The 24,030-nt window shown below is 46.8% G+C and overlaps 1 protein-coding gene across 3 annotated transcripts in view; it reads left to right on the top strand.

The window, feature by feature from the left end:
* The first annotated feature begins 709 nt into the window (after positions 1–709).
* Positions 710–24,030, top strand: part of rasal2 (RAS protein activator like 2) — a 64,533-nt gene continuing 41,212 nt past the window's right edge. For 2 of the 3 annotated variants that reach the window (XM_085377366.1, XM_085377367.1), the window contains exon 1: positions 11,319–13,185. In XM_085377366.1, the coding sequence (XP_085233492.1) occupies positions 12,693–13,185 (493 nt within the window). In that variant the 5' untranslated portion in view covers positions 11,319–12,692. Of the gene's footprint in view, positions 1,272–11,318; positions 13,186–24,030 lie in introns of those variants that run through there. The other variant, XM_085377368.1, reaches the window with a different exon arrangement.

A 24,030-nucleotide genomic window follows, 5' to 3' on the forward strand; every position in this document is an offset into this window, starting at 1 on the left:
CTTTTTATTCTCCCTTAAAATTATTATGCCATAACGCTGCACAGAGCAGCTCTGCTAACAGTTTTTTTCATCTTTTTGATCGTTTTCATTATTGTTTGTTCTTGTTGTTCTTGTTTGTGTTTATATAAAGTATTGTTGCACCTGTTTTCCTCGTATTGACGTGTCTTTCTGATCTCGTGGATCTGTTTTGGCTGTTTTGAGGCCCTTTTTTGATCACCCGGGCTCTCTGGACTCGTTTCGGGCTTGTTTGTTAGTTTGGTGGCATTTTTAAAGTTATTGAATAAATGTCCTTTTGTTCTGAGTCTTTGTCTCAGTGGGTCACTGGACTTGTTTTGCAGGTCATCTTGTCACTTGTTGTGTGCATGTTTGTAATGTGAGTGTTTTTGTGGATGTTTATTACAGCTTGCAGTCGGGTTGGGTTTCTTTTCGGGTGTTTTCGGTCGTTTGCGTGTCTGTGGGGTTACTTTGCACCACCTACGCGGTCTTTTGTGTCGTCACGTTGCGTGTCTGTGGGCTGAGGCCGAGCTCTTATACAGCCGGACCTCAGTGCGGATGCAGAAGATCCTCCGGGCTCATTAGAACCTGGTAATACTGACTCGTGTCACGTGGTCAGGTTCAGGGAAACATCCCGTCAGCCAGACGTCCCTGCGCGCTCCTGACTCTCCTGGCAGGAGCGCGCCCGGTCAGGCTCGTGCCCGTCCCCGTGCGGTGGACTGTGAGCAGAGCAGCGGCAGCGGCAGAGAGGGTCAGCCCGCCGGAGGCACAGAGACCACCGCGTGACTCTCGGTGTCTTCCAGCGGCTTTCGCGGACCTAACGGCTGCCTCTGTGTGGACTTTTCTCGGGGACAGAGGTAGGGCGCTCCCGGTCTCACCTGGACGCTGGTTTGGAGGAAGTTTGCCCCTTCAGCTACGCCGAGAAGCGGAACAATGAGGGAGAGCCAGCCGGGCAGCCGGACCCGAGCTAACGGCTAACAGGGAGCAGCTGGGCGGTGAAAGCGACCAAACTGTCCCGTAACGGATCCTCCCGACACTTTTTCCGCTTCCTCTCCGCGCGTGGACACTTGGACTCGCCGCTCCGGGACTGTCTCACACTTGTGGAGGGACACTTGAAGCCACAGCAAGTTTTTTTTCTCTGCTTTCGGACATGGAGACGGACTCGCTTCCAGGCGACGTGGATTCTCTGCGCGGCGGGCTGAGCCTCCTGGATCCGCTGGTGGACCGGATCCTGGGGGACGCTGTGTCACAGCAGCAGGGCTGGCTCCGGGTCTACGGTAAGAAGAACACACTGGGGGGGCAGGACCGAGACCCGGCGGCCGGGCGGGTCTCGGGACCGGGGTCAGCAGGTAGAGAGGGCACCGGCCACCTTTCGGATAGCCAGGTATCCGCCTAGAGCCCAGGCCGAGGTCATGGAGGCCACCGGGGGGACCGGGAGCTGCAGCTCCGTGAGGTTTCGACTCAGCCTCCTTGAGAAGGGTTCCTGGGGCCAGACTCTTAAACTGCTCTGGTTCCCTTACCCTCTTAATAATCCCTTAAAACTTTCTTGTTCTCTGAAGGTTCAGGGTTTAAAGCTTAGACCTCCTGAGACAGACTGTCCTTACAGGAAGCACTGCAGCGTTTAATCGCAGCTGAAGCAGAAAAGGTCTCACTGAGTTTAGTTTGTCAAAATAAAGCAACAACACTGCTCTTAATCTGCACTCAAACCAGCTGACCTCAGTAATCTGAATCGTCGGGGAACCTCTCAGATTAGATTAGGGTCACACAGTCCTGCGTGTATTCAGGAAGCGGCTCAAAACCACAGAAACGTCCCAAAACATTCAAAGTAACCATACAAATGCCACAAAACAAGAGTGTTCACAACGCGATGCAAAAACACCACAAAAGCCCACAAAAAACAAACAAGTCCCAAGTGACCAAAAAGAGACGCAAGATGAACCAATAAGGATGCGAGATAACTTCAGAAACGCTTAAATCTCATAATAATCAAAACATGACTAAAGTCTAAAGTGTCCAGATCTTTAGAATGAGACGTAAAGTGATGGGAAAGGAAGTGCAAACAGTGGCGTTAGTCCTGAGCGCTGAGTTTATCCGGCGTGTTGAGTTTTATTCACAGGTGGAGTCGCTGATGTTACTGTTTTAAAGCGAACAAACCTCAGACACCCACAATAAAGCCACATGAATACAGCCACAAGTTTCCAGCTTCCAGTGTGTAGCGAACGAGAAGCTGACAGAAAGGTCAGAGGTCGCTGAAACTGTAAGGAGACGTCTTATTCGCAGTCACATGGGGCCGTGTGGGGCTGTGACTCACAGCGGCGTCCTGTGAGGCAGAAAACGGTAACATGACTCAGTTTTTCTGCGCGGACTTCACACGAGAGGCCGGTGCTGCAGCTGCTGTCTCATGTTTCCCTGCAGGACTGCTGCTGCTTCACTTCCTAAAATAAAAGCTTCAGAGCTCTGTGAGACCGAACAGTTTTCCAGGACAGGCGGTCACATGGCGGCGTTGGCGAGGACTGAGAATGCACTGAGTAATCACTGATGGCTGCAGTGAATTACAGAAACTCTTCTGTGTTTATTTAAATTCACCTGAGGGACACAGCCTGCAGGTGATGTTGATACTTTCAAAGGATCCTGAAAACATGGGAGAAATGGGCGTCTGAGTCGCTGCTCTGTTTGGACCCGACCCTGATAAGGATGAGCAGAAGAGACTGGATCATGTTGCTTAATGTGACATCAGAGGGCGAATTTTAGTGTTTTTCTCCTTTCAAATCTCCTTTTAGATTCAGAATGGAAAGTCAGAGTCATCCAAAACACTCAAAATAACCAAAAGACATTCAGAGCAGCAAAGTGTTCAGAATGAGACGTAAAGTAACTGGAAAGAGTCTCCAAATGACCACGAACACGTGGAAAGTCATTTCTTAAACACTCAAAATGAACAAAAAAAGAGACACAATGACAAAAGAAACACAAACAACCACAAAGAGGCTCAAACTGGCCACCAAACAATGAAACACGACTCTAAATCACACAACATGATGCTAAAAATGGAACAAAATGATCACAAAGGGATGTAAGCAAAGAAAGCCACAAAAAACCAAGTCAAGAACTACCAGACAGATGCACAAATTAATAATAATAATAATAAGGTGCAAAACTAAAAAACCAAAGTGTTGAAAGACAAAACCAGCACAGAGTGAAAACACTGAAGAATAGTCTGACTGCCTTTAATCACCTTAATGATCCCAGTTATAAAGTTTAAAACTTCTAAATTCATTCAGTTTCAAACTGAACCCAGAGTTTCTCGATGTTAATGTAAGAATAAAGTCGTGTTTGTCACTTTAGACCTAAAGGCTCCGGCGGCCCATGAACTCATCCGAAACTGGGAATAAAGTGGATGAGTGAGGCTGAAGTGGTGGTGACGTCCTGTGAACCAACAGGGTGGAGCATTGAAGGCTGCTATGACCCATCACTGATGTGTTCATGAACCTGAGCGTGATTATAACTCGGTTTATTTTGAACGTAGATGTGCACGCTCACAGAGGCCTGAATGCAGCGCTGCTATCTGTAGCTGCGAGGCTGCATCAGGATGTTTGCTCTTCCTCCTCCACCTCCTCCACCCTCCCGCTGTTGGCAGGGTGTGATGTCAGCAGCCAGTTTGTGCCGGTGATCTCACCGGGCAGGACTCCGGCTCTGGCATCGGGTCCTCGCTGCCCTCCGCGGCTCGCATTCCTCAAATAGATTCAACAATGGCTGCCGCCGTGCTGCCTTCAGGTCCACCTCACTGCAGAAAAATGCAGCGGCGGGTCGTTTGTGTTTTTCTGCTGCATTCACGTTACATCAGAGGGTGGGGTCTCCTCCACCCTGCCGGTGTATTTACAGAGCAGGCTGGGGCCTCGTGTCAGACTGTGTTGAGTTTGTGCTGCTGAGACGCTGTAGCAGCTTCCCGCTCAGACGGGAGGAGGTTAGCGCTGGAATTTCTAATCAAAGAATACCAAAACCTGCACTTCCTCTTAACGTCCACTGGAGGCTCCAGCTGTGAGTCTGTCCTACAGATGCCTGTGTTAAAATGTGCACCTTTACAGCAGAAACAAACGTCTTTTTAAAGCCTGTTTAAAGTTAGCATGATTAGGGGGTGTGGCCTCTTTGACCGACAGGTGGATGGCGACTCAGGCGGCTGTAGCTGCTAGCGCTCTCCTAGCTGTCACCCCTGTACCATGTTGGTGCTGTTGGAGCATTTTAATGACATCATGTGACCTATAACGTTCCTTCCTTTCTGAGCTAACCAGGTGTGAGGTGATACCTCAGTGATCCACCCTCTGGTCTGTGTACAGTCTCCTCTGGGCCCAAGAGTCCAGCCTGCCCGATCCTGAAAGCAGAGAGTGTGTCCGTGTTTGTGTGTCTGTGTGTGTGTTACGTTGTGTTGCAATAACTTTATTTGTGGTGGGCGTTCTGCCCCGATGGACGTACGACACTAAGAAGCGACGAAAGAGCGATCGATGCGAGACGTTGATCAAACTGCAGGTGAAGCTTCCTCCTGCCGCTGTTTGGATCCAGCGTCTCTCTGAAAGCATCGACAGAGTGCATTATCCAGAGAAAGGCTGCTGTACGTAAGCCTATTAAAGCTGACCGCAGACAGACGCTTAAACACATCGCAGAGCCTCCTCCTCCTCCAGCCCACCGGCTGAGAGTGTCAGGAGTTAACACTCGCACTCCGAAGGTTTCCTTCCTCCTGCTGTCATGTTGAAGCCCCACTGAGGTTCTCAGCCTCCATATTGGACGGGGATTCTGGGAGTTTGCTGCCGGTGAGCCCATTCACACCTGAGCTTCCTGCGGGACTGACGGGACGTCACGTTCCTCTGAGGCTGCACGTGAGAAACGAGCAGAAACGGATGTTTTCTTTGGCCGAGTCTGTTCTGTAAAAAGCGTAAAGCTGTCGTGAGTGGGTGCTTTCCCAACTTTTGGGATAAATATAGTAGATCTTATCTTGGAAAACAGGATGTTTAGGTCCAGAAAAAAGGTTTACTGATGGGACAGATGTGCAGGAAAGACGAGCCGGTACATCAGCTGTGGTTGTTTTACTGAAATGCAATCAAAGTTTGAGAAAAACAAGGTGATGGGTTGTTTTTTTCTTCCAGCTTTGATCAGATTCCTTCAGATGTGAAGTGGAATAAAATCCATCTGCCTGAACATGGATACAGAGCCACACGAGCTGATTATTTAACAATATGATGGTTTCTGTCAGCGTTTCAAACTCGTATTGAAATACTTCAATTTTCTGATTCCTCCTGAGCTGGAGCTGTCTGCACGAATCAAAGAAGCTTTTATAAGCAGGAAGAAGCTGGAGAGAAAGGGGCGAAGCAGTCTGTGAGCAGTCTCCAGGGTTGTGGACAGACTCGGTCGGTTGCACCACGTGAGAAATCTGGCTGGAAATAAGCGGTTAGCTCAGGGAACAGCTCGATCTTCTGTATGAGTGTGTGTCGTCTGTGACGGCTGAGAAAATCCTGGATCTTTTGTGTGTGTGCGTAAACAGACGGGACAAGATTTAGAGCCGGATCCCAAACACAGGATCCAACCGCGGGGCTCGCCTCAGCGCTTGGCGTGGGCGTGTCCGTGCCTGACCTTTTGATGATGAGTTGGTGAGGACTGAACGATGGATGTGATCCACTGGCGTGTGTTTGAAGTGCTTCGTGTTTGACGTGGAGGCTCCGGGGCAGGAATGGAAGACGCGGTCGTTTGCTCTTCAAACTGAGACGCATGTAAACATATTTTCTAAGAGTCGGATTGATCTTCGCGGATCTTCAGGGAATCTCCGCCCAGAGTCTGCGTGTCTGAGTGGCGGTGTGGTTCATCAGTGTCGGGGAATGGGTTCAGGTCTGAGCGGTGGTCTGCAGGACAATGGAGGCCGATGGGAGCAGGAAATGGAAAGTTCCTCACAGGCCTGGCTGTTTTCAGGATGGGGGCGGTGAGGCAGGATTTCCTCTCTGAAACAAAACAGGAGCAGTCCTGCTTCTCTGGACCAAAAAAAGCTGCTGTCTATTTCAGGGCAGGGTGGGAAAAGCACCGGAGGATCCTCGGGGACGACACGCACTCGGCGTAATCACACAGCGCTGGATGTGTGTTTTTATTTGTCTGATGCGAAGGGAAATCAGTGCTGTGGTAATCAGGGTTTGTTTTAGATTCAGGAGAAAGAAACCATGAATAAAAAGATTTGTGTCTGTTATTTATAGATGTCAAATGAAATAAAATGATCGTTCATCCTATACCTTTACAAAGAAACCCTCTCTTATGTCTGCGTGTTTTATATACTTTGCATTTTGCTCTTACACTCTACCAGACTCCATTCACAAAATCTATGATTTTACATCTCATAACACACAAGCTGTTTGTCTGCCTCCTTGAATGATTATGGTTAGTAGTCTTGGACCTGAATGTTTTCACTGTTTGTTTGGGATCTAAACTGACCAATAAAAATGCAAAAGTCACACAAAGTAAACCAGCAATTTTTTTTTTTACCTCGAGGTAAAAGATGCTGTTGTCAGTGGACTGTGGACTGCAGTGAGTTAAAGGGTTTTAGTGGGTCAGTCGCAGCAGTTTTGGTCTCTATAGCTAATTTATCTACCTCATTATAACTGTGGGGTCAGGTTTTTATAACACACCTGATTCAATTGTATTAGGGCCTAAAGTTTACAAAAATAGGGGTGTGGCCTCTTTGACTGACAGGTGAATTTTCCAGATGCTTCGTATTTTTCTTCCCTTTTCAGACGTTAATGAGGGGAAACCAGCTTTCCTGTTTATGTGTCACATGATAGCAGGCTCCTGCATTCAGCAGGAAGTAATCAGATTACTTCAGAGGACGTCTGCTGCCCTGAAAGCTGTGAGCGGAGAGCAGAAGTGGATCACTGTGTCAGAGCGGCTGCAGATTAAAGCCTGAGTTGTGGATGAAAATTGGATTAGTCAATCGTCTGAGCACCAAACGCTGCTGCTGTCTGAGGAGGACGCTCACGCCGCCAAACAACCAATCAGACACCTTGTTTGTAGTTTAAATCAACACCTGAGTGTTTGGGCGATTAAGCCGCTCAAAGTTAACTTGACCTCGAGAACATCAGCCGACTCGCTTCCTGTTTGTCGCTTCACGAGGCTCTAACGTAGATATTTTCAGCTCTGTTTAGCTTCAAACTCGGATTAGAAGTTGACTTTATTGCCTCGGGGTCGGTGTGTTAGCTGCTGTGGCTTTCAGTCACCTGCCAATTAATTTGGAAATAAGTAGTTTATCCATCAGAGGCTTTTATTTTAATATGCTCCTGGAAGAATCATTGATTGATTTCTCCAAATGAACTTGTGACTTTGTAAAACGTTGGACGGGCCCCTCTGGGTTTTAGCTAATCTGAAGTATGTGTGAATGATGGGAAGTAGGGCTGAACGATATATCGCATTTGCGATAATATCGCGACATGATCAAGTGCAATTTTCTAACCGCAAAGGCTGCGATTATACTCTGGACATGTCCAAATTCATGGGCTGCATCCTCCTGAGGCCGCATTTGTAGACCGATTACGTCACAGCGACGCGCCGAAGGCTGTCCAAATTACTACCATATCCCAGAATTCATAGCGCGGCCCAGCCAAACTCCAGTTTCCAGCAATGGCGGCCGCTACTAAGTTTTAAAATTACTCATACTAATCTTTCTGGGTCACAAAATAAACTTTTAACATATTTTCAGGCGAGAAAGTAGTTGTGTAAACATCAAATATCTGCTCGGTTTATCAAGATATCGCATATTTGCAAAAGTGCTTCGACGTTTTCAGAGGCGTCTGCTACCCACCAGCTCGACAGCTAGCCGGGAGCTCGAGGGTTACTGATGCGGCCGAGAACGGCACAACTCCCGGCACATCATTTTCAGATCACCGCGGAGTTTCGCTGCTCGGGTTAAACGTAATATATAAGTCACTTAGACAACCTAAAAATGTTATTGTTGGGCTTTTTTCAGTGTTTTGTTTGTTCGTGAGTAAATCGGTTTGGCTGAGATTAAAGTTATTAGATTAGATAAAATAAAACTTTATTAATCCCCCGGGTGGGTTCCTCCTTGGTTTTCACACAGCTGACTAAACGTCAAACAGAAAACTTATTAAACAGAAGTATGAGACAGTCGAGAATTTACACCAGTGTCTGGTTATATTTTAGATAGCAAGAAGCAGACGGCCGAGTTTATTAAACTCCACCGAGACAGCGGTGACGCTAATCAGAACTAGACCGTCCAATTTCACGCCTTTAAACTTTAAAGGCGTGTTTGTGTGTGTGTTTATACAATTGCTATTATGTTTGCACTTTATGTGTAATGTTACTGACTGCAGAGATCAGTAAGATGTGTATTTTTTATTTATTAGTTTTATTTATTTAATATTATTTTTTAATTGAATGACAGTCTAGTAGTTCACAGATGTCGAAAAACTGAGTGTGGTAAAGCCACTGATTTTGTTTATGTATATTTCTGCAATCTGCACATTGTACTGACTTTCATTTTAATGTTTACACCAGGGTTCCTTGTCAGCACTTTATGCTCAGATGTTTGTAAGCTAAAAATAAACTATTGTGTATGTTCAAATATACTGTTGTGATTGAAGAAGTTAAATAAAAATGTCAGTCATCAATTCATGCATCACCTCATGTCATCATAACAGAGGTCTGTCTTCCAGGAAAGAACAGTTTAAAATTAATGTAATATAGTATTGGCCATACTATATGATGTATTGCTTGTCTTTGTTTAATAATACAGAAGACAAAGACCTTAAAAAATAATCGCATATCGCATCGCAATATTGGGGCAAAAAATCGCAATTAGATTATTTTCCATAATCGTTCAGCCCTAATGGGAAGGCGGCGTGTGGTGGTGTCACAGACCGCTGCGTTGATCTACCGTGCCACTGCTGTCACAGGCTAAATTCTGGAGCTGCTTCGGCTCCTTTCAGATGATGTTTTTTGAGTGTTTCATGCGGCCTCCTCACATCCAGCCGCTGATCTTGAACTTCCTGTTTTCTGGAAGCGTGCTCCGTCCTCAGACCGTCGAGGGCCAGCCCGCCGGCCTCCAGCTGAGACTCCAGCCTGGATTCCTGAGCTCCGAGTGGCTTTGGTGCTATCAGCTGCTGATTTACAGCTCTCTTTATGGCTGCGAGTTATTTTTAGCTGGAGGCTGCTGCCGCTGCCCGCTCTTCTCCTGGCTTCCTGCAGGACGGAGATGAAAAGTGAACAAAGTGGTGCCTGATGAAGGCACCAGCAACTTTAAGCTGTTGCCCCGGGTCAGTCCTGCAGCCTGTTCTGCTCACTTTGCAGCAGTTTTATGTGTAAACATGTGGGCCTGGAAGATTTCTGCATCACGTCTTGAATGAATGCAGACACATTAATGAAGAATGAGAGAAAGTGAGCAGTCGAGTCTGTCAATGAGGAAAAACGACCGAACTAAGGCTGAGCTGAGTCTGCAGTCAGTGAGAGGTTTCTGTCGCTGAATCTGACAATCGATCACGGATCAGTTTGTGCTTCTGATCCACTCTGATTTTGTGCAGAAGTTTTCATAACACTGATTCATTTTAATGCAATAAGACTAAATTATACCACAACACTCACCAGAGAAGTTTTAATCCACGTCTTCCGTGTCACTGCTGGCTTCCACCTGACTTCCTGTTTGTCTCCTCTCTTCCTGTTTTGTTTCCTTTCTCTGGAGGAGCATAAATGTTTGTAGGACTTCCTGTTTGGCCTTTAAACTCAGGAAATTGGGGAGAAGCATCAGTCCGGTTCAGTCAGAGTGAGCTGTTAGAATCGGGGCTGGTATCTGAATGCAGGTGAAATGAGACCTGCCTGAGCCTTGATGTTCTCTTTGCTGCTTGATGGCTTTTGGGCGACTTTTCAGACGAAACAAAGGACTCAAAGCATGCGTGGCTTCTGAACTGGCGGTCCACTCCTGGAAATTGTAATTTAGATTTGTAATGTTGTCTGAGGTATTTATGTTTGACGTTAGCGAGCCGGTTTCGGTCTAAAACGTCCCATTCCTTCGATCTTATTGGAAGTTTATCCTGAATCCATCCATAGAAATCTGTCCACAGCCTCTTAAGAGGAGCTTTCATTATTTGTAAGATTTGTTTTTTGCATTTGGCCTTTTTTGGACAGCACGGTGTAGATCGGAAAGCAGGGACAAGTACGAAGGAATGAAACGCAGGAAACAACCTCGGGTGGACACGATAGCTTTCGTTTGCCTGATCAGTCAGGTGAGCTGTAGCAGCGCCCGTGCTCTCATTTTTTAATTTCTAAAGGAAGTGTTTACAGTTGTGCGTTTAGCTGCTTAGACTTGGCGTGAACATGTGTTTAAACTGACGTGGAAGAGGAACCGCTCGTCCTGATGTTGACCTCTGGCCTCAGACTCGGTCAGTCGCCGCTGGCTCGAGGAGGACTTGCCTCCCTCTGATTCCGCTTAACCTCCCCGAGTCTTAACTCTGACCTACATGCAGCGTCGCTTCATTATCCAATCAGGGCTGATATGTGGGTCAGCCAGGGCGGCGTGCCTTTAAAGTCCCAAGAAGAAGAAGGTTGATCTGAGAGTTGGAGAGAGTTTGATCTTTTTCCTAACTGCATCAGGGCCACGAGGAGCACATGTTTGAATCCTCCAGGAGCTCAGCTCTGTTTTCTGTAACGCAGTCTCACGGCAGTTTGTAACTAGTCAGGGACTCTGAACATGATCGTTCATCCGTCCGCTCTCTGTTTGTACCCATTTACACAAAATGAATATTCTCAGAGGTTGGAGATGTTGGGGTTTTGCTGCTCACAGACCTCATGTTGATTCTTAAATGTGTCAGAAGTTTCTATTTATTTTGTATTATTTTGAAAATGTTGGCATTATTAAAATATGTTAGTAATAATCATTAAAACTATTTAGAGCGACTTTTTGGGTTTAAATTCTAAAAAGTTAAAACTTCTCCCAAAGCGCCGTTTTCTTGGTACTGCGTGCTCGCCAAAAACTCTGCACAGGAAATGTACTTCCTGTTACAAAGCCGCACTGACCATCTCATAAAAACAGGTCAATTTGTGTCCACGATCAGGGACAAACGACTTTTATGAGACCAAGCCGACCAAGCTGGTGAGGTCATTGTTGCGGGTCCCACAGACTCCTCCTCCTCCGCGTTGGGCTGCAGTAGATCTACGTGTCGCAGACAGGGATGGTCCTCCTGTTCCTGTGACCTGAACGGTCACTCTGACCAGAACCTGCCATAGGTGGAGAACTGGTTCATGAGCCATGAGGTGAAAACTATCATCACAAGCTTCGTTCCACAACAGCGGAGATGGAGTCCACTTCCAGTCCGGCCACTGGGGGGAGGAGCTTGTTGGAGAGCTGGTTGATATTTGTTTTTTTTTACTGTCACAAAGTGTGTGATGATATGTATTCGGGGGTTGTTTGCAGCCTGAGATCGCCCTCAGCTTGTATCTTGGCCACGTTTGGCCTGCTGCAGGTGAACCTCCAGCTCCACGTGGAGGACTGAACGCTCTCACATGTAACCTGCAGCCTGAACAACAACGACAACAAACCTCCTCATTTCCATATTATGAAACTCGCGGAGTGAGCTGCGGGGATTTTTCTATCTCGCTTCTGCTGCTTCAAAGCTTCTCTATCAGCGGGGCTTGAATAAAGTGTCCTCAGAGCTCCTCCCTGCTCTCTGGGACTCTGCTCCTGTTTCCTCTCTGGTCACAGAGGCCTCGGGGGGCGGGGGGACATTCTTCAGTCCTCATGAATATTTAGGGATCACAACATGTATGGAGGCCTGAGAGCTCAGAAATTTAACCCAATAAACAGAGAATGACTGGCCTGAATGTGGGTAAGAGCTTGACTAAATTACACTCAACTATACCAGTTAAATGTTTTTGTATCAGCGCGTCCAGATTGTGTTCTGGCCTGTGTTACTTTCATAGATAGTAAACGTACAGATCTTGCCTCCTATTCTTCAGATCCTTCTCTGCTGCTACGTGTAGAATGAATGGAAATGGGTATTATAAATATTAGAGGATATCACTGACTGAATTTGGCACTCTGTGGGTTACTTTTCAGCTACCGAAACCCTTTTTCTTTCCATCCACCTACTATTTCCAGCTGCCCACCCTACACCACAGACTACAACCCATCCTGGTCCCTCGCAAAGTGCATAAATCGCCAATGTGGGAAGTATGAAAGGGGGATTTCCCGCCTATTTTGGAGCAAAATTCAGGCTGTTTGCAAACTGCAGCAAGTCTACAGATCTAAATCCATCCATATGATTCATTATGAGAGCTCTGCGTCATCGTCATCGTCGTTGCTGCTGAATAAGAACCAAACCAGGAAACTGATCAGAAAAAGGAGAAGCTGATGCTCGACGCTGTAGTCTTCATAGGGGAAACCACAGTCTGCTGCTTTGCCTTTGCTCAGCCCTGATTGGCTGGCCTCGGTCTTTCTCTGGCTCTTGACTTCCTCCCAGGAAGACGAACGTCAGCCCACAGAAAGCGAGCGAACGGCAGCTCCAGCTCGGCGTGCACATGAGGACAACCTGACGAATCCTCATCCGTCCGACCCGCCGGGGTCGTGTGTCCGTGTCACAGCACAGCTGTCGGCGAACCAGCAGTGACGGCCATTTTGGGGGCCTCCATCTGCTCGTTGCTGCCTGGAGGAAGCTTGCGTGTGCTAGACTATGAGTGGAAGTGGCGCCCACCCTTTGATCGGTGAGGGTCTAATCCAGGGGACCTTGTACCACTGGCACTTTTACAGGAGGCCCTGGCGGAGAACCAACACCCCACCGGCTTCTGAGCAGTTATTGGACAAATACAAATGGGAGACATCTGCTCGCCAGGCGCCGAGGTCGGCCGGTACGTCCACTCCCGAGGGCAAAGCACAAACCATGGAGCCTTCTCACCGGCGATTGCTCAGCCTGCCGAGGTTCGGCACCCTCCCAAACCCGAAAAAACGTAGCGGGGAGCCCGGCGCCCTGCAGAGGATCTTTCTCCGGTCGATGTCCGAGCCCGGCGCCAACAACGACAACAATAGGGAACCGCTCAGGAAGGTAGAATCGGTCGCCGAGAGGAGCACGCCATCCGTCAGCAGCTTCTTCAGCTCGCTGTCTCGAAGGATCGGCAAAGTCCTGAGGGAAGAAGGCGGAGGCAGCGAAGATGAAGGAGGAGAGGACGGTAGGGGTGTCTACGTCATGCTTGTGTCCTCTTTTAAAAAGTTTTCTTTTTAACAGCTTCATTTTCACTTAACATATTAAAAGCACGATGAGATGAAGAGAAGACAGTTGTGTTGCCTCCGGCTCAGAAGCTTTGACGCCAACACAAATAGACACCAGGAACTAGCCTGAATTATTCTCTAAAGGGAATCCCCCAGAATTCTTCCCGGGTGGTTTTCTCTCAAACAGCAGAACTTTCAGAATAAACAGGAACCTCGTTCGGGGGGAAACCGAGCTGTTAAAACAGAGTTTTAAATCCTTACCTGAATGTTAAAGAGCAGTCCGTTGGTGTGTTCGCTTCAATGTGCTCAGAGTTGGTTTGTTTTTTGGGATCAAAGTTTTGCATTCATAGGGGGATGGCCTCTCTCCCTGGCAGGTGGATGGAGACGCAGGCGGGTGTAGCTGCTAGCTGTCCACTAGGCTTCACCACAGCTAGTTGGAGGCCCTGAGCTGGACCTCTGGGCCATGCTTGTGCTTTTGGAGCCTTTCAGAGCTTTTTTAATGACATCATCTGACCAGTTATGTGGCTGCTGTGAGGTTACTGCACTTAGACCGTCACTAAGGTCTGCAGGGTTCTACGATTTTATTTGGGCATTAATTAGCAGGTATCTGTGATGCACCACATGCAACACATTCAGCATAATTTGTTTGTTTGTCTGTTTTCTTTTTCTTGAACGTTGTAATGTCGCTCTGGCCGTGAAAATCTCAGCGGTCAAATTAAATTAAGAGCAGTCCGATTTAGCTGGATCGCGCAGGTCTATAAAAAGCATTAGCATCATTTGTGTGAATAAGGTAGAGCGAAACATTAAAACGCAGTTCAACCAGTCTGTCTTATCAATACGGTATAATTACCTCCTCATTTACCTCCACTAGATCACTGCCTCAGAAACTGACCTGAACTATTATTATGACGATGATACAAAAATTCCCACATGGTGAAGTTAAAGCAGAGTGATGTTTCTCTCCTGTGGCCCCTGCAGCTTCATTCTACTCTAAGGGAGGAAAACCTCGGCTGTCCTTTGTGCTCTCAGAGAGGTTTCCTCCTCCTCCTCCTCCTGCTCCTGCTCCTGATTGAAGGCTGGAAATCTGTCTGCAGCTGCTTCACCAAACATTTACATTCATGCAGAGTGTGTAAAGCTCAGACAGGCAGCCAGTCTGAAGGTTAAGTCATGCTAATTGCAGTTTCCACTACAACCTCACATGAGGAAACATTTAGAGCCTGCAGATAATAAATGTGTGTTTTCATGCAGAACTCGCTGCTGCATCAAGTCCCATTAGTTCTCCAACACAGCTCCTCTGAATATGAATAATTGTCTGAATTAATTTTCTTTGGCTGATATCAGAGCCACAGAGATCTTTGAATGACGAAGTCTATAGAAATTCAGAAAACACAATAAAATACCCATGTATGTACGCAGAAGCAGCTTTTGAACATCAGGGAAAAAACAGACCCGATTCTGAAATCAGTTTTATGCAATCAGAAACGAGTCATTGCAAAAATCCATCTCAGTCCAAATTCAAGATTTAAACCAGCCAAGTGTGAAGCAGTCCTGGAGTCCAGTTTGTTCGGGCCTGAATTATAAATAATTTCAGGGCGAATGAAACCAGGAAGTAATGAAAGTCGCGCTAACCTGTGCACAGGTGCACCGAGCAGAACCGGGTCTGCTTTATCCTTGGTCTCCTTACTGCTGTGCAGGTTTGGATCTTTGGCAGCGTGCCGGATCTCCTCACCTCGCCGGCTCTTGTTTACCATCAGAGCTCAGGCTGTCCTTTTAAATCAGATGCTGCACGTTTCACAGACTGCACATGCAGAGTAAATATTTCATGCTCAGGCGCATGAGGGACTGAAACGCTGCTCAAAACACGTGATGTAAAAAACACAAAGCAGCTGATCTGAGTTCACCGTGAGCTTAAAGACATGCACATACATGTTCCTGTGAGCTTACTGATAAAAGGATTCAGGGTTGGGACCTTCTCATAGTATCGATGTGTGAACTCGAATATTTTCTGACTCCAGAGGTTCCTTATCACAGATTTTATTCCACCTCCTGTCTGTGACCTCTGACCTCTCTCTCACTGAAAGCTTGTGTTATGAGGGAAATGGGATATGTTGTGGTACACCGTTCTGGTGACCGTGTCAGATTAATGTGTGCCTTTGGGCATCGTGTCTCTGCTTCGCCAGAGTCCGACCTGTTTGATAGACGCATATATTTCTGTCGTCATCCATCATCCTGAAACGGAGATGATGCGTGTTATCTGTGAGCTCCCAGCGTCCCCGGCATGCCACGTTCATCGGAGCGTTCAGCCTCGCCGGAAATTTGAACACAGCATCGAGGAGGAGGAGGAGGAGAGCTGATCAGGGATGTAGAAAAAGATTTAATTTAATCTGTCTGAGCTGGTGGTTTATGGGAAACTGGTGTGAGAGCAGAGTCAGAAACAGAAGCTGCTGATGTGCTGGGAGCACTGGTGGGAGCTCAGAAGCAGAACACATCTCAGCCTGCAGAGGCCTCATTTGCTTTACTTCTAAACCTGCTTCAAATTATTAACTCAAGTTCCCATAATGCTTTGGGGAATGTAGAACTGTAGCATGAACTGGGTATCAGAAGTTCCTGCTTGTGGTTTTACCCACAGATGTACAGAAAACTGTCAGATTTTTACCTCAGTACTGACGAAAACTTAACAATTCTCTCTGAACTCTTTCTAATCAGGTCCTGACCTGGTTACTGACATGATGCTCAAAGCAACCTTAGAGTGCTCCTAAAATCAGTCCAATACTATGCCCAGAAACTGGTCTGCAATAAGTTTAAAACCAGTTCTAAACTAAACTGAAATCAAGTGTGGAACTAGTTTTAAAGCAGACCCCACAGCCTGGGTTTGGGCTTAGGTTTCTTTACTCATCACCTGCTCCATCCCAGTCTCAAATCTACCGTAAAACGTTTCTAAAAAGTCCAAAGTCCAAAACATTTAAGCCCGTAAGTGGTTTAAAACCAGTCTGAACTCAATCCCAAAATCAAGTTTGAATCCAGTTTCAAAGCAGTGCTAAATTAGACCTAAAACAAGCCCAGGCTACAGTCCAAATTCAGTTCCAGAGCAGGTTTTAAACCAGTCTTGATTCAAACTGGGAACCAGTGTAAAATCAGTCATGAACAAGTTTTAAAACTTGGCCTAAAATCAGTTTTAAAATCCGGTCTGAGCCGGTCCCACATGCGGTTGTGATGAGTGGTAATCTGACCCTGGCTCAAAACTTCAGTTCACCAGATATACTCTTCAGGGTCGCCGTGCCCTAGAGCCCGTCACAGGGCGAGAGGCGGGGCACACCTGCACAGGTCAGCAGCCTGCTGCAGGCTGTTCTTCCTTTTACTTTCAGTCTTGTGTCAAACTATAAACTACAGCTCCTACAATGCTCTGGAGGCTGTAGAAAAGTGTGCGTATTAGTTCCTGCTGTGGTTCACCCACAGATGTACAGCCAGCTCGGTGTATTTCTTAAAAACATGTGAACGCTCGGGCAGGTTCAGCACGCAGAGCTTCTGGTTTCTACACCGTCGTGTGGTCGCTCAGAGCGGCGATGCCCCACCAGCCGTGCCAGCAGGGTTAGTCAACACGACATGACTGCAAACAAGAAACTAACCCAGGTCTTTATTGTGAAACTTTTTCCCTCTACTTTATGATCTGTCAGTTTGTTCTGCCTGAGACTTTGAAGTAGTGAAACCCAAACAGACCAGAGTCTGTGAGAAAATTCAGCATTTTAACAAAAATAAATAAAGATCGGCTTTCCTCTGCTTTCTGTTGCTTAACTTTAATCTGCAGAAAGCCTCAAGTCACTGTGTTTGATTCTGCTGTGACTCAGCAGTAATGAAGAGCACACAGAGCCGTACAGCGTGGAGCACAGTGAAGTATTTGTACACAGTTTCAGGACTGCAGTAAATGTGTCTGCGTGAACAGAAGCGGCTGTAAACAGACACAGTGTGAAAGTTTCCAGCATGCCCAGAGCATGCTGGGTAATCAAAACCACAGAGCTCTCACTTCTGTAAACACACACACACACACACACACACACACACACACACACACACAGAGTTGGGTTAATTAGACCCCACTTAGCAGTAGCTGTTCATTTTCACATGGAAACTGAGTGTGAGAACTGGGAGGGTGAATCAGGCTCTTTTCTCTGTGTGTGTGTGTGTGTGTGTGTGTGAGGCAGGATATGTGTGGTGGTGTTCTGGCTCACGGCATCCTACAGAAACCCTGTTAATCAGCCGTGTGTGTGTTTGAGGCCAGAGGCCAGGACAGCTCCTGCATACTCAATGAGGTGTGTGTGTGCGTGTGTGTGTGTGTGTGTGTGTGTGTGTGGCTGGCTTCAGAGCCAGCTCAGCTCGTCCTCATTCCCAGAGATTAAATGAAGCAATCTTATTGGGTCTGCCTCACCTAACTCTCCGTTTTTCAACCCTAACCCAGTGTTTTTATGCCTAACACTGTTTGGTGTTTGGACCTCGTGCACGTGAGCACAGACTGTAGCGCCACAGACTCTTTATCAGTCTCTCAGCTCAGTCTCTTACCAGACGTTATCTAACATAACCAGTACATCAAGGCACAGATACAGAAAAGTGTGATGAGGCAGAGTCAACGCTGGTCAGGTTCAGGGAGGAGGTTTGTGATCATGTGACCCTGTGTGGACAGGAAGTTCAGACAGCACTTCCATCCTTAAAGCTAAACTGAAGGTCCAACTGATGCGTTATGTAAGCGAAGGTCCTCACACTGACAGAACAACACGTGTGTGTGTGTGTGTGTGTGTGTGTGTGTGTGTGTGTGTCTTCCTTTTGTATGTAAATTGGCCCTCCACAATAAAAGCTTCTGGGTAACAAAAGCAGCCCTGAGCTCATTAACCTTTCGGTGCTCCGAATAGCGGCGGTGGGAACGTGGAGGCTCCCACATGAATGCGTCTGAAAACAGGTTGTTTTGTGTTGCAGCCAGAACCCTCCAGACTGGACTGTGTGACGGCGCCGTCCTGCTCCGGGTCCACAGGCGTTTGGCAGGATAAACCCTTTTTAAGGGGAAAGATTTTTTTTTTTAACCAGACTGCTGAATATTCAATTCAATTTTATTTATACAGCGCCAAATCACAACAACAGTCACCTCAAGGCGCTTTATATTGTACAGTAGATACAGAGAAAAGCCCAACAATCATATGACCCCCTATGAGCAAGTACTTTGGCGACAGTGGGAAGGAAAAACTCCCTTTTAACAGGAAGAAACCTCCAGCAGAACCAGGCTCAGGGAGGGGCGGGGCCATCTGCTGCGATTGGTTGGGGTGAGAGAAGGAAGACAGGATAAAAGACATGCTGTGGAAGAGAGACAGAGGTTAATAACAGATATGATTCAATGCAGAGAGGTCTGTTAACACATAGTGAGTGAGAAAGGTGACTGGAAAGGAAAAACTCAATGCATCATGGGAATCCCCCGGCAGCCTACGTCTATTGCAGCATAACTAAGGGAGGATTCAGGGTCACCTGGTCCAGCCCTAACTATATGCTTTAGCAAAAAGGAAAGTTTGAAGCCTAATCTTGAAAGTAGAGATAGTGTCTGTCTCCTGAATCCAAACTGGAAGCTGGTTCCACAGAAGAGGGGCCTGAAAACTGAAGGCTCTGCCTCCCATTCTACTTTTAAATACTCTAGGAACAACAAGTAGGCCTGCAGAGCGAGAGCCAAGTGCTCTAATAGGGTGATATGGTACTACAAGGTCATTAAGATAAGATGGGGCCTGATTATTTAAGACCTTGTATGTGAGGAGCAGGATTTTGAATTCTGGATTTAACAGGAAGCCAAAACAGGAGAAATCTGCTCTCTCTTTCTAGTCCCTGTCAGGACTCTTGCTGCAGCATTTTGGATCAGCTGAAGGCTTTTCAGGGAGTTTTTAGGACTTCCTGATAATAATGAATTACAGTCGTCCAGCCTGGAAGTAATAAATGCATGAACTAGTTTTTCAGCGTCACTCTGAGACAGGATATTTCTAACTTTAGAGATGTTGCACAAATGGAAGAACGCAGTCTTACATATTTGTTTAATATGTGCGTTGAAGGACATGTCCTGGTCAGAAATGACTCCAAGGTTCCTCACAGTGTTACTGGAGGCCAAGGTAATGCCATCCAGAGGAAGAATCTGCTTAGATACCATATTTCTAAGCTTTTCAGGGCCGAGTACAATAACCTCAGTTTGATCTGAATTAAGAAGCAGAAAGTTAGCAGCCATCCAATATCAAAGCAAATGTGATTTTTAGGATCAGAGACTGGAAAATATTGATGGATTATTCTTTTCTGTTCTCACATCTGTGTCTCGTACTGTGAGCAGTCCTCTTCCTGTCGAGGTCTGCAGGACCTCCTTTGAGGGTTATCGATCTCTGATCTGCTGTTCACTCGTTTGCGAGGCCGATACCCGTGATGGACTCGTGCCCGGGCTTTTCTTCATCAGATCGAGTATTTGACACTTTACTGAAACGTTAGCTGTGAGCTGAACTGACCAGCGACTGAGTTTGAGTGTTTACGGAGGTGTCAGAGGGTGCGCTTGATTTATAACACGGGAAATTAAAAAAAGCTTTGCGGTGAAAAGTGATTTTTTTATTTTTAATAATTTGTTTTCTGCTGGAAACTAAAATTGCGACTGAAATCAAAATCCAGCTAATCTTGCGGCTCTTACGTGGACACCGCACAGTTGAATGAGGTCAGGATACTTTCCACCCCTCCCACAGGACATGTGACAGCTGCGCTCATCGGCATCTCGTGACATCACAAGAACCGGTGGGTTAAACAAAGCCGTCGTACCGGACGTTTCCACGTGTGCTGCGGCGCCTGTGTGAACACAGCAAACCTCCTTCAGTCCTTCGGGAGCTCCTCTGCTGCTCCCTCGGGTGATGGGAAGCGACATTGCCGCTCACCTTTGACCCCTTCAGACCGCCCCCCTCTGTGCAGGCTGCCGCCATGATTGACAGCAGAGAGAGAGAATCTGCTTTGCAGAGTACAGCTGAAGTCAGCACGTTTAAATATTAAACCAGCCGCCTTCACTTCAGGCTGAGCATCAAAGAGCCGCCGTCGCTGCTGCCAGGACGCGTCGAGTACAAGCGATAACAAAAAACCATCGATTAATGATTGATTGGAGACTCAGACTTTTTATTCATTATCAGAGCAGCAGCAGGAACAGTGTGAGGGGCCAGCAGGCTGGAGCTTCACACATAATGAGATGTGAGAGAATCAGATTTAGCTGATTCATTTTCCACAAACCAATAAAATAAAATGAACTCGACATGATTGAGCAGGAAAACTGCAGCTTTCCCCGATCAGCAGAGCGGAACTTCACCGTGTCCCTCGGAGTGGGTGGGGGAGGTTGGGGGTTGGTACGTGTGTTTAGGTGGCATCCACACGAATAACTGGACCCAAAGTTTCCCAGCAGAAAGCTTCACTTTAACCAGGCGATCAGTGTTTTCAGCCAGCGATGTGGCTGGTTGGTGGGCCTCGGGCGGCCTGTTTGGGCTGTGCTCGCTGCTCTCGCGCGGCTGTTTTTGCAGGTTTAAATGCAGCGAGGAGCTGCAGCACAGTTCAGTTTCTGCTGAAGTAAAATGTCATAAAAATGACCTCCAGACCGTCCCTGTACGCGGCGTGAGGAGCTGTTAGCAGACTCGTGTTGACGTTTCTGTGCTGCTGAGCTGAGTGCTGTCTGCGTCCTCTCCAGAGAGCAGCGCTGACATCAGGAGGACCTGCAGCAGAGCGAGCTTCGGCTCATCCGGCACATTTTTACAGCTTGAACTCACAACACAGCGCAGCGGCTTCATGTCCCGTCCCTGGAAGTGTTAGTGTACAGATCCTGCAGTAAATTCCCCAAAATGAGCGCACTGATATTTCTAATAGGGCTGCCACAAACGATTATTTTGATAGTCGACTAGTCACCGATTATTTTTGCGATTAGTCGACTAATCAGATCATCATCCATTGGAGGTACAGCGTACAGCTTATTGCACCAGCAGCATCTGCTCTTATATAACTATCATTAGCTTACAGCTTGAAGTGTTTAAGGTATGTGCTAACTAAAAATAAAGAAAAGATGATAGTTTATTAAATTTTAATGAAATTTGCAGATTGTTTCGGTGAAGTTTAATAAACTCCTTGCTTTCTAAAATATAACAGGACACCGGAGTAAATTCTCCAGCTTCTGATAATCAGCTGTCTGCTTGACGTTTATTCAGCTGTGTAAAAACTATAACTTTAATCTCAGCCAAACCGATTTACTCAGGAACAAATAAAATACTAAAGAAAGCCAAACAATTACATTTTTAAGTTATCTAAGTGACTTATATATATGTTTAACCTGAGTAGCGAAAGACGGCGGTGGGTTTGAAAACGATGTGCCGGGAGTCCGGTGTTCTCACGGCTCTAGTGACCTTGCCCCCGCCTAGCTAACGAGCTAGTGGGTAACAGACGTCTCCGAAAACGTCGGAGCGCTTTTGAAAATATGTGGTGTCCTGATAAACTGAGCAGATATTTGAGGTTTACACAGCTACATTCTCCATGAAAATATGTTAAACGTTTATTTTGTGACCCAGAAAGAATAATAAGAGTAAAGTTAAAACTAACTAGCTGCCGCCATTGTTGACAGCTGCGCTATGAATTCTGGGACACAGCTTCTTCTTCTTCGGGGTTTAATGGCAGCTGGCATCCTTGTACATGCAGTGCTGCCATCTTCTGTTTCAGTCCGTTATTACACTCTTAAATCCTGCTACTCATTCCTGCGTCCTTTGTGATCTTACAAAGCTTCAAACGATGCGTCGACTATTAAATTAGTCGTCGACGATTTTAATAGTCGACTAATCGTGGCAGCCCTAATTTCTAACAGCCCTTTGTTTTATTACGTCAGTCTCACGGCAGCTCTTACAGCCATAAACTATAAAGTGAACCTTTAATTTTACACAACGTCCATGTATACGAAGGGAAGTTGTTAAATCAGGAAGGTTTAGACACGTGAAAGTACTGATCCTCAACTCATAGCGCCACCATCAGGCCAGAGTTTAAATTTGTCACCTTGTTTATATTGACATTTATTAGCTCCAGCTCTGTCTGTGATTGGTTAGGTGTGGAAACACCATCGCCACCTAGTGTCCAGGAGGTGTCATGATATATTTACATAAATCCGAGTTTTGGAAACTTTTCAAAGATACTTCAGTTTGTCCCCTCATCGATCATGAAAACACGTTTATTTCTCACACTTGCAGCTTTAACGTCTCCCCGCAGACGTCCACAACCTCGACGGTTTTTTCCTCCTCCCGCCTGGACGGAGGGCAGCTTTATAAAAACACTGTTTCTCTGTCCAGGCTGCTAATTGCTGTAATTTCCTCCCTCGGACAAAAGCTCCCCTGCAGCCTGTTTAACACCTCAGAGCTGCCGATGGCTCCTCTGGGTTTAACGGCTGAACAGCTGCCTGCAGAGAAATACCAAAGCACGGTTTCCAACTGTGCGCCACAAGCAGACAAACGCTGCTATCTGCAGGTTGGCTAATGAGAGATACTGCGATGCCGTGTTTGGATCGGCTGTCGCTCGGCTCAGAGTCGTTATGGTCTTCTGTCAGAAGACGACTGCGGCGGTTATGCTTGATGTGTTGGTCATGTTGGGGTGTGCACAGCTAGTTGACCGCATGGTTCAACCTCACTGGTCACAGGTCGGTGTCCTCCATGTGCCGATCCCAAGCACAGATAAATGGGAGCTTCTGGAGTAAAATGTGTGCCGAATCAAATGCACGGCTCCATCTGCTGGAGCGATTCCTCAGGAAGGGGAGGAGCTGGCCGTACCTTATTAAATGAATTATCTTCATTTTTATTTTATCGACTTCCAGCGACACGTTTAATCTCCTCTCTCCCATCAGCACGCCAAAAATAAATTCTGCTCTTATTCCTGTGAATTTTCTGCTTTGCTTTCCTCGTCTTATCCGATCACGTGATCAGTTTTCACCAGGATCTCTGCACTCCCGTGAAAAACTCCACCCTCACTGTTAGGACTTAGGAGGGTCAGCCAGGTGCTCGTGATCAAACACATTGACTGATCTCTGCTATAAGAGCAGAGCATTTGTCAGTGTGCAGCCCTGGAGCCTTCTGGTGGGATACAATCTTCACAGCTTAGCTTTGCAAAGCTGATCGAACCACACGGCTTCAGCAAAAGTGACAGATGAGACCAAAGTGCAGACGTTCGTCCATAACACACAAAACCAGCATGTCAAAGACCTCAGACCAACTCTAAGCACAGTGGTGGAGGGATGATGGTTTGTTTTTCTGAGTGGACCATGAACAATGATCTGATCCAAGCTGCTGCAATCAGACCTCGGCCTGACTTTAATGCTGTGAAGCTTCAGAGAGCTGTGCATAAACAAATACCTGCAAACCTCAATGAACTGAATCAGCGCTGTAACGAAGAGTGGGCCAACTCCCTCCACAGTGATGCGAGAGGCTGATAACGCCACACAGAGTGCTGCTGCTGAAGGAGGCGCCACACGGGGGGAGCTCAGGTCTGCACAGGGTAAACCCCTCTGACTGCATGTCCAACAAATCTTCCCATCAAGCCTGAACAGCTGCTGGAGCAGCAAATATTTTATCATCATGCAAATATAACAAATATTCTCTTGTTTACTTCTCCATCACTGGTTTGTGCTGCTTCCCTGATGTAAGGAGGACGCATGTTCTCCCTCCATAATCACGTTTTCCAGAACTGCGGCAAAGCTGCACAGAGTTGATTATATGTGTGTCACATCAACATCGGGGCAAGCACAGGTCTCTCAG

Source organism: Diplotaxodon limnothrissa, linkage group LG18 (genome assembly GCF_057381915.1).
Source record: "Diplotaxodon limnothrissa isolate DT_005_m linkage group LG18, D_limnothrissa_male_GT1.1, whole genome shotgun sequence".
Taxonomy (NCBI): Eukaryota; Metazoa; Chordata; class Actinopteri; order Cichliformes; family Cichlidae; genus Diplotaxodon; species Diplotaxodon limnothrissa.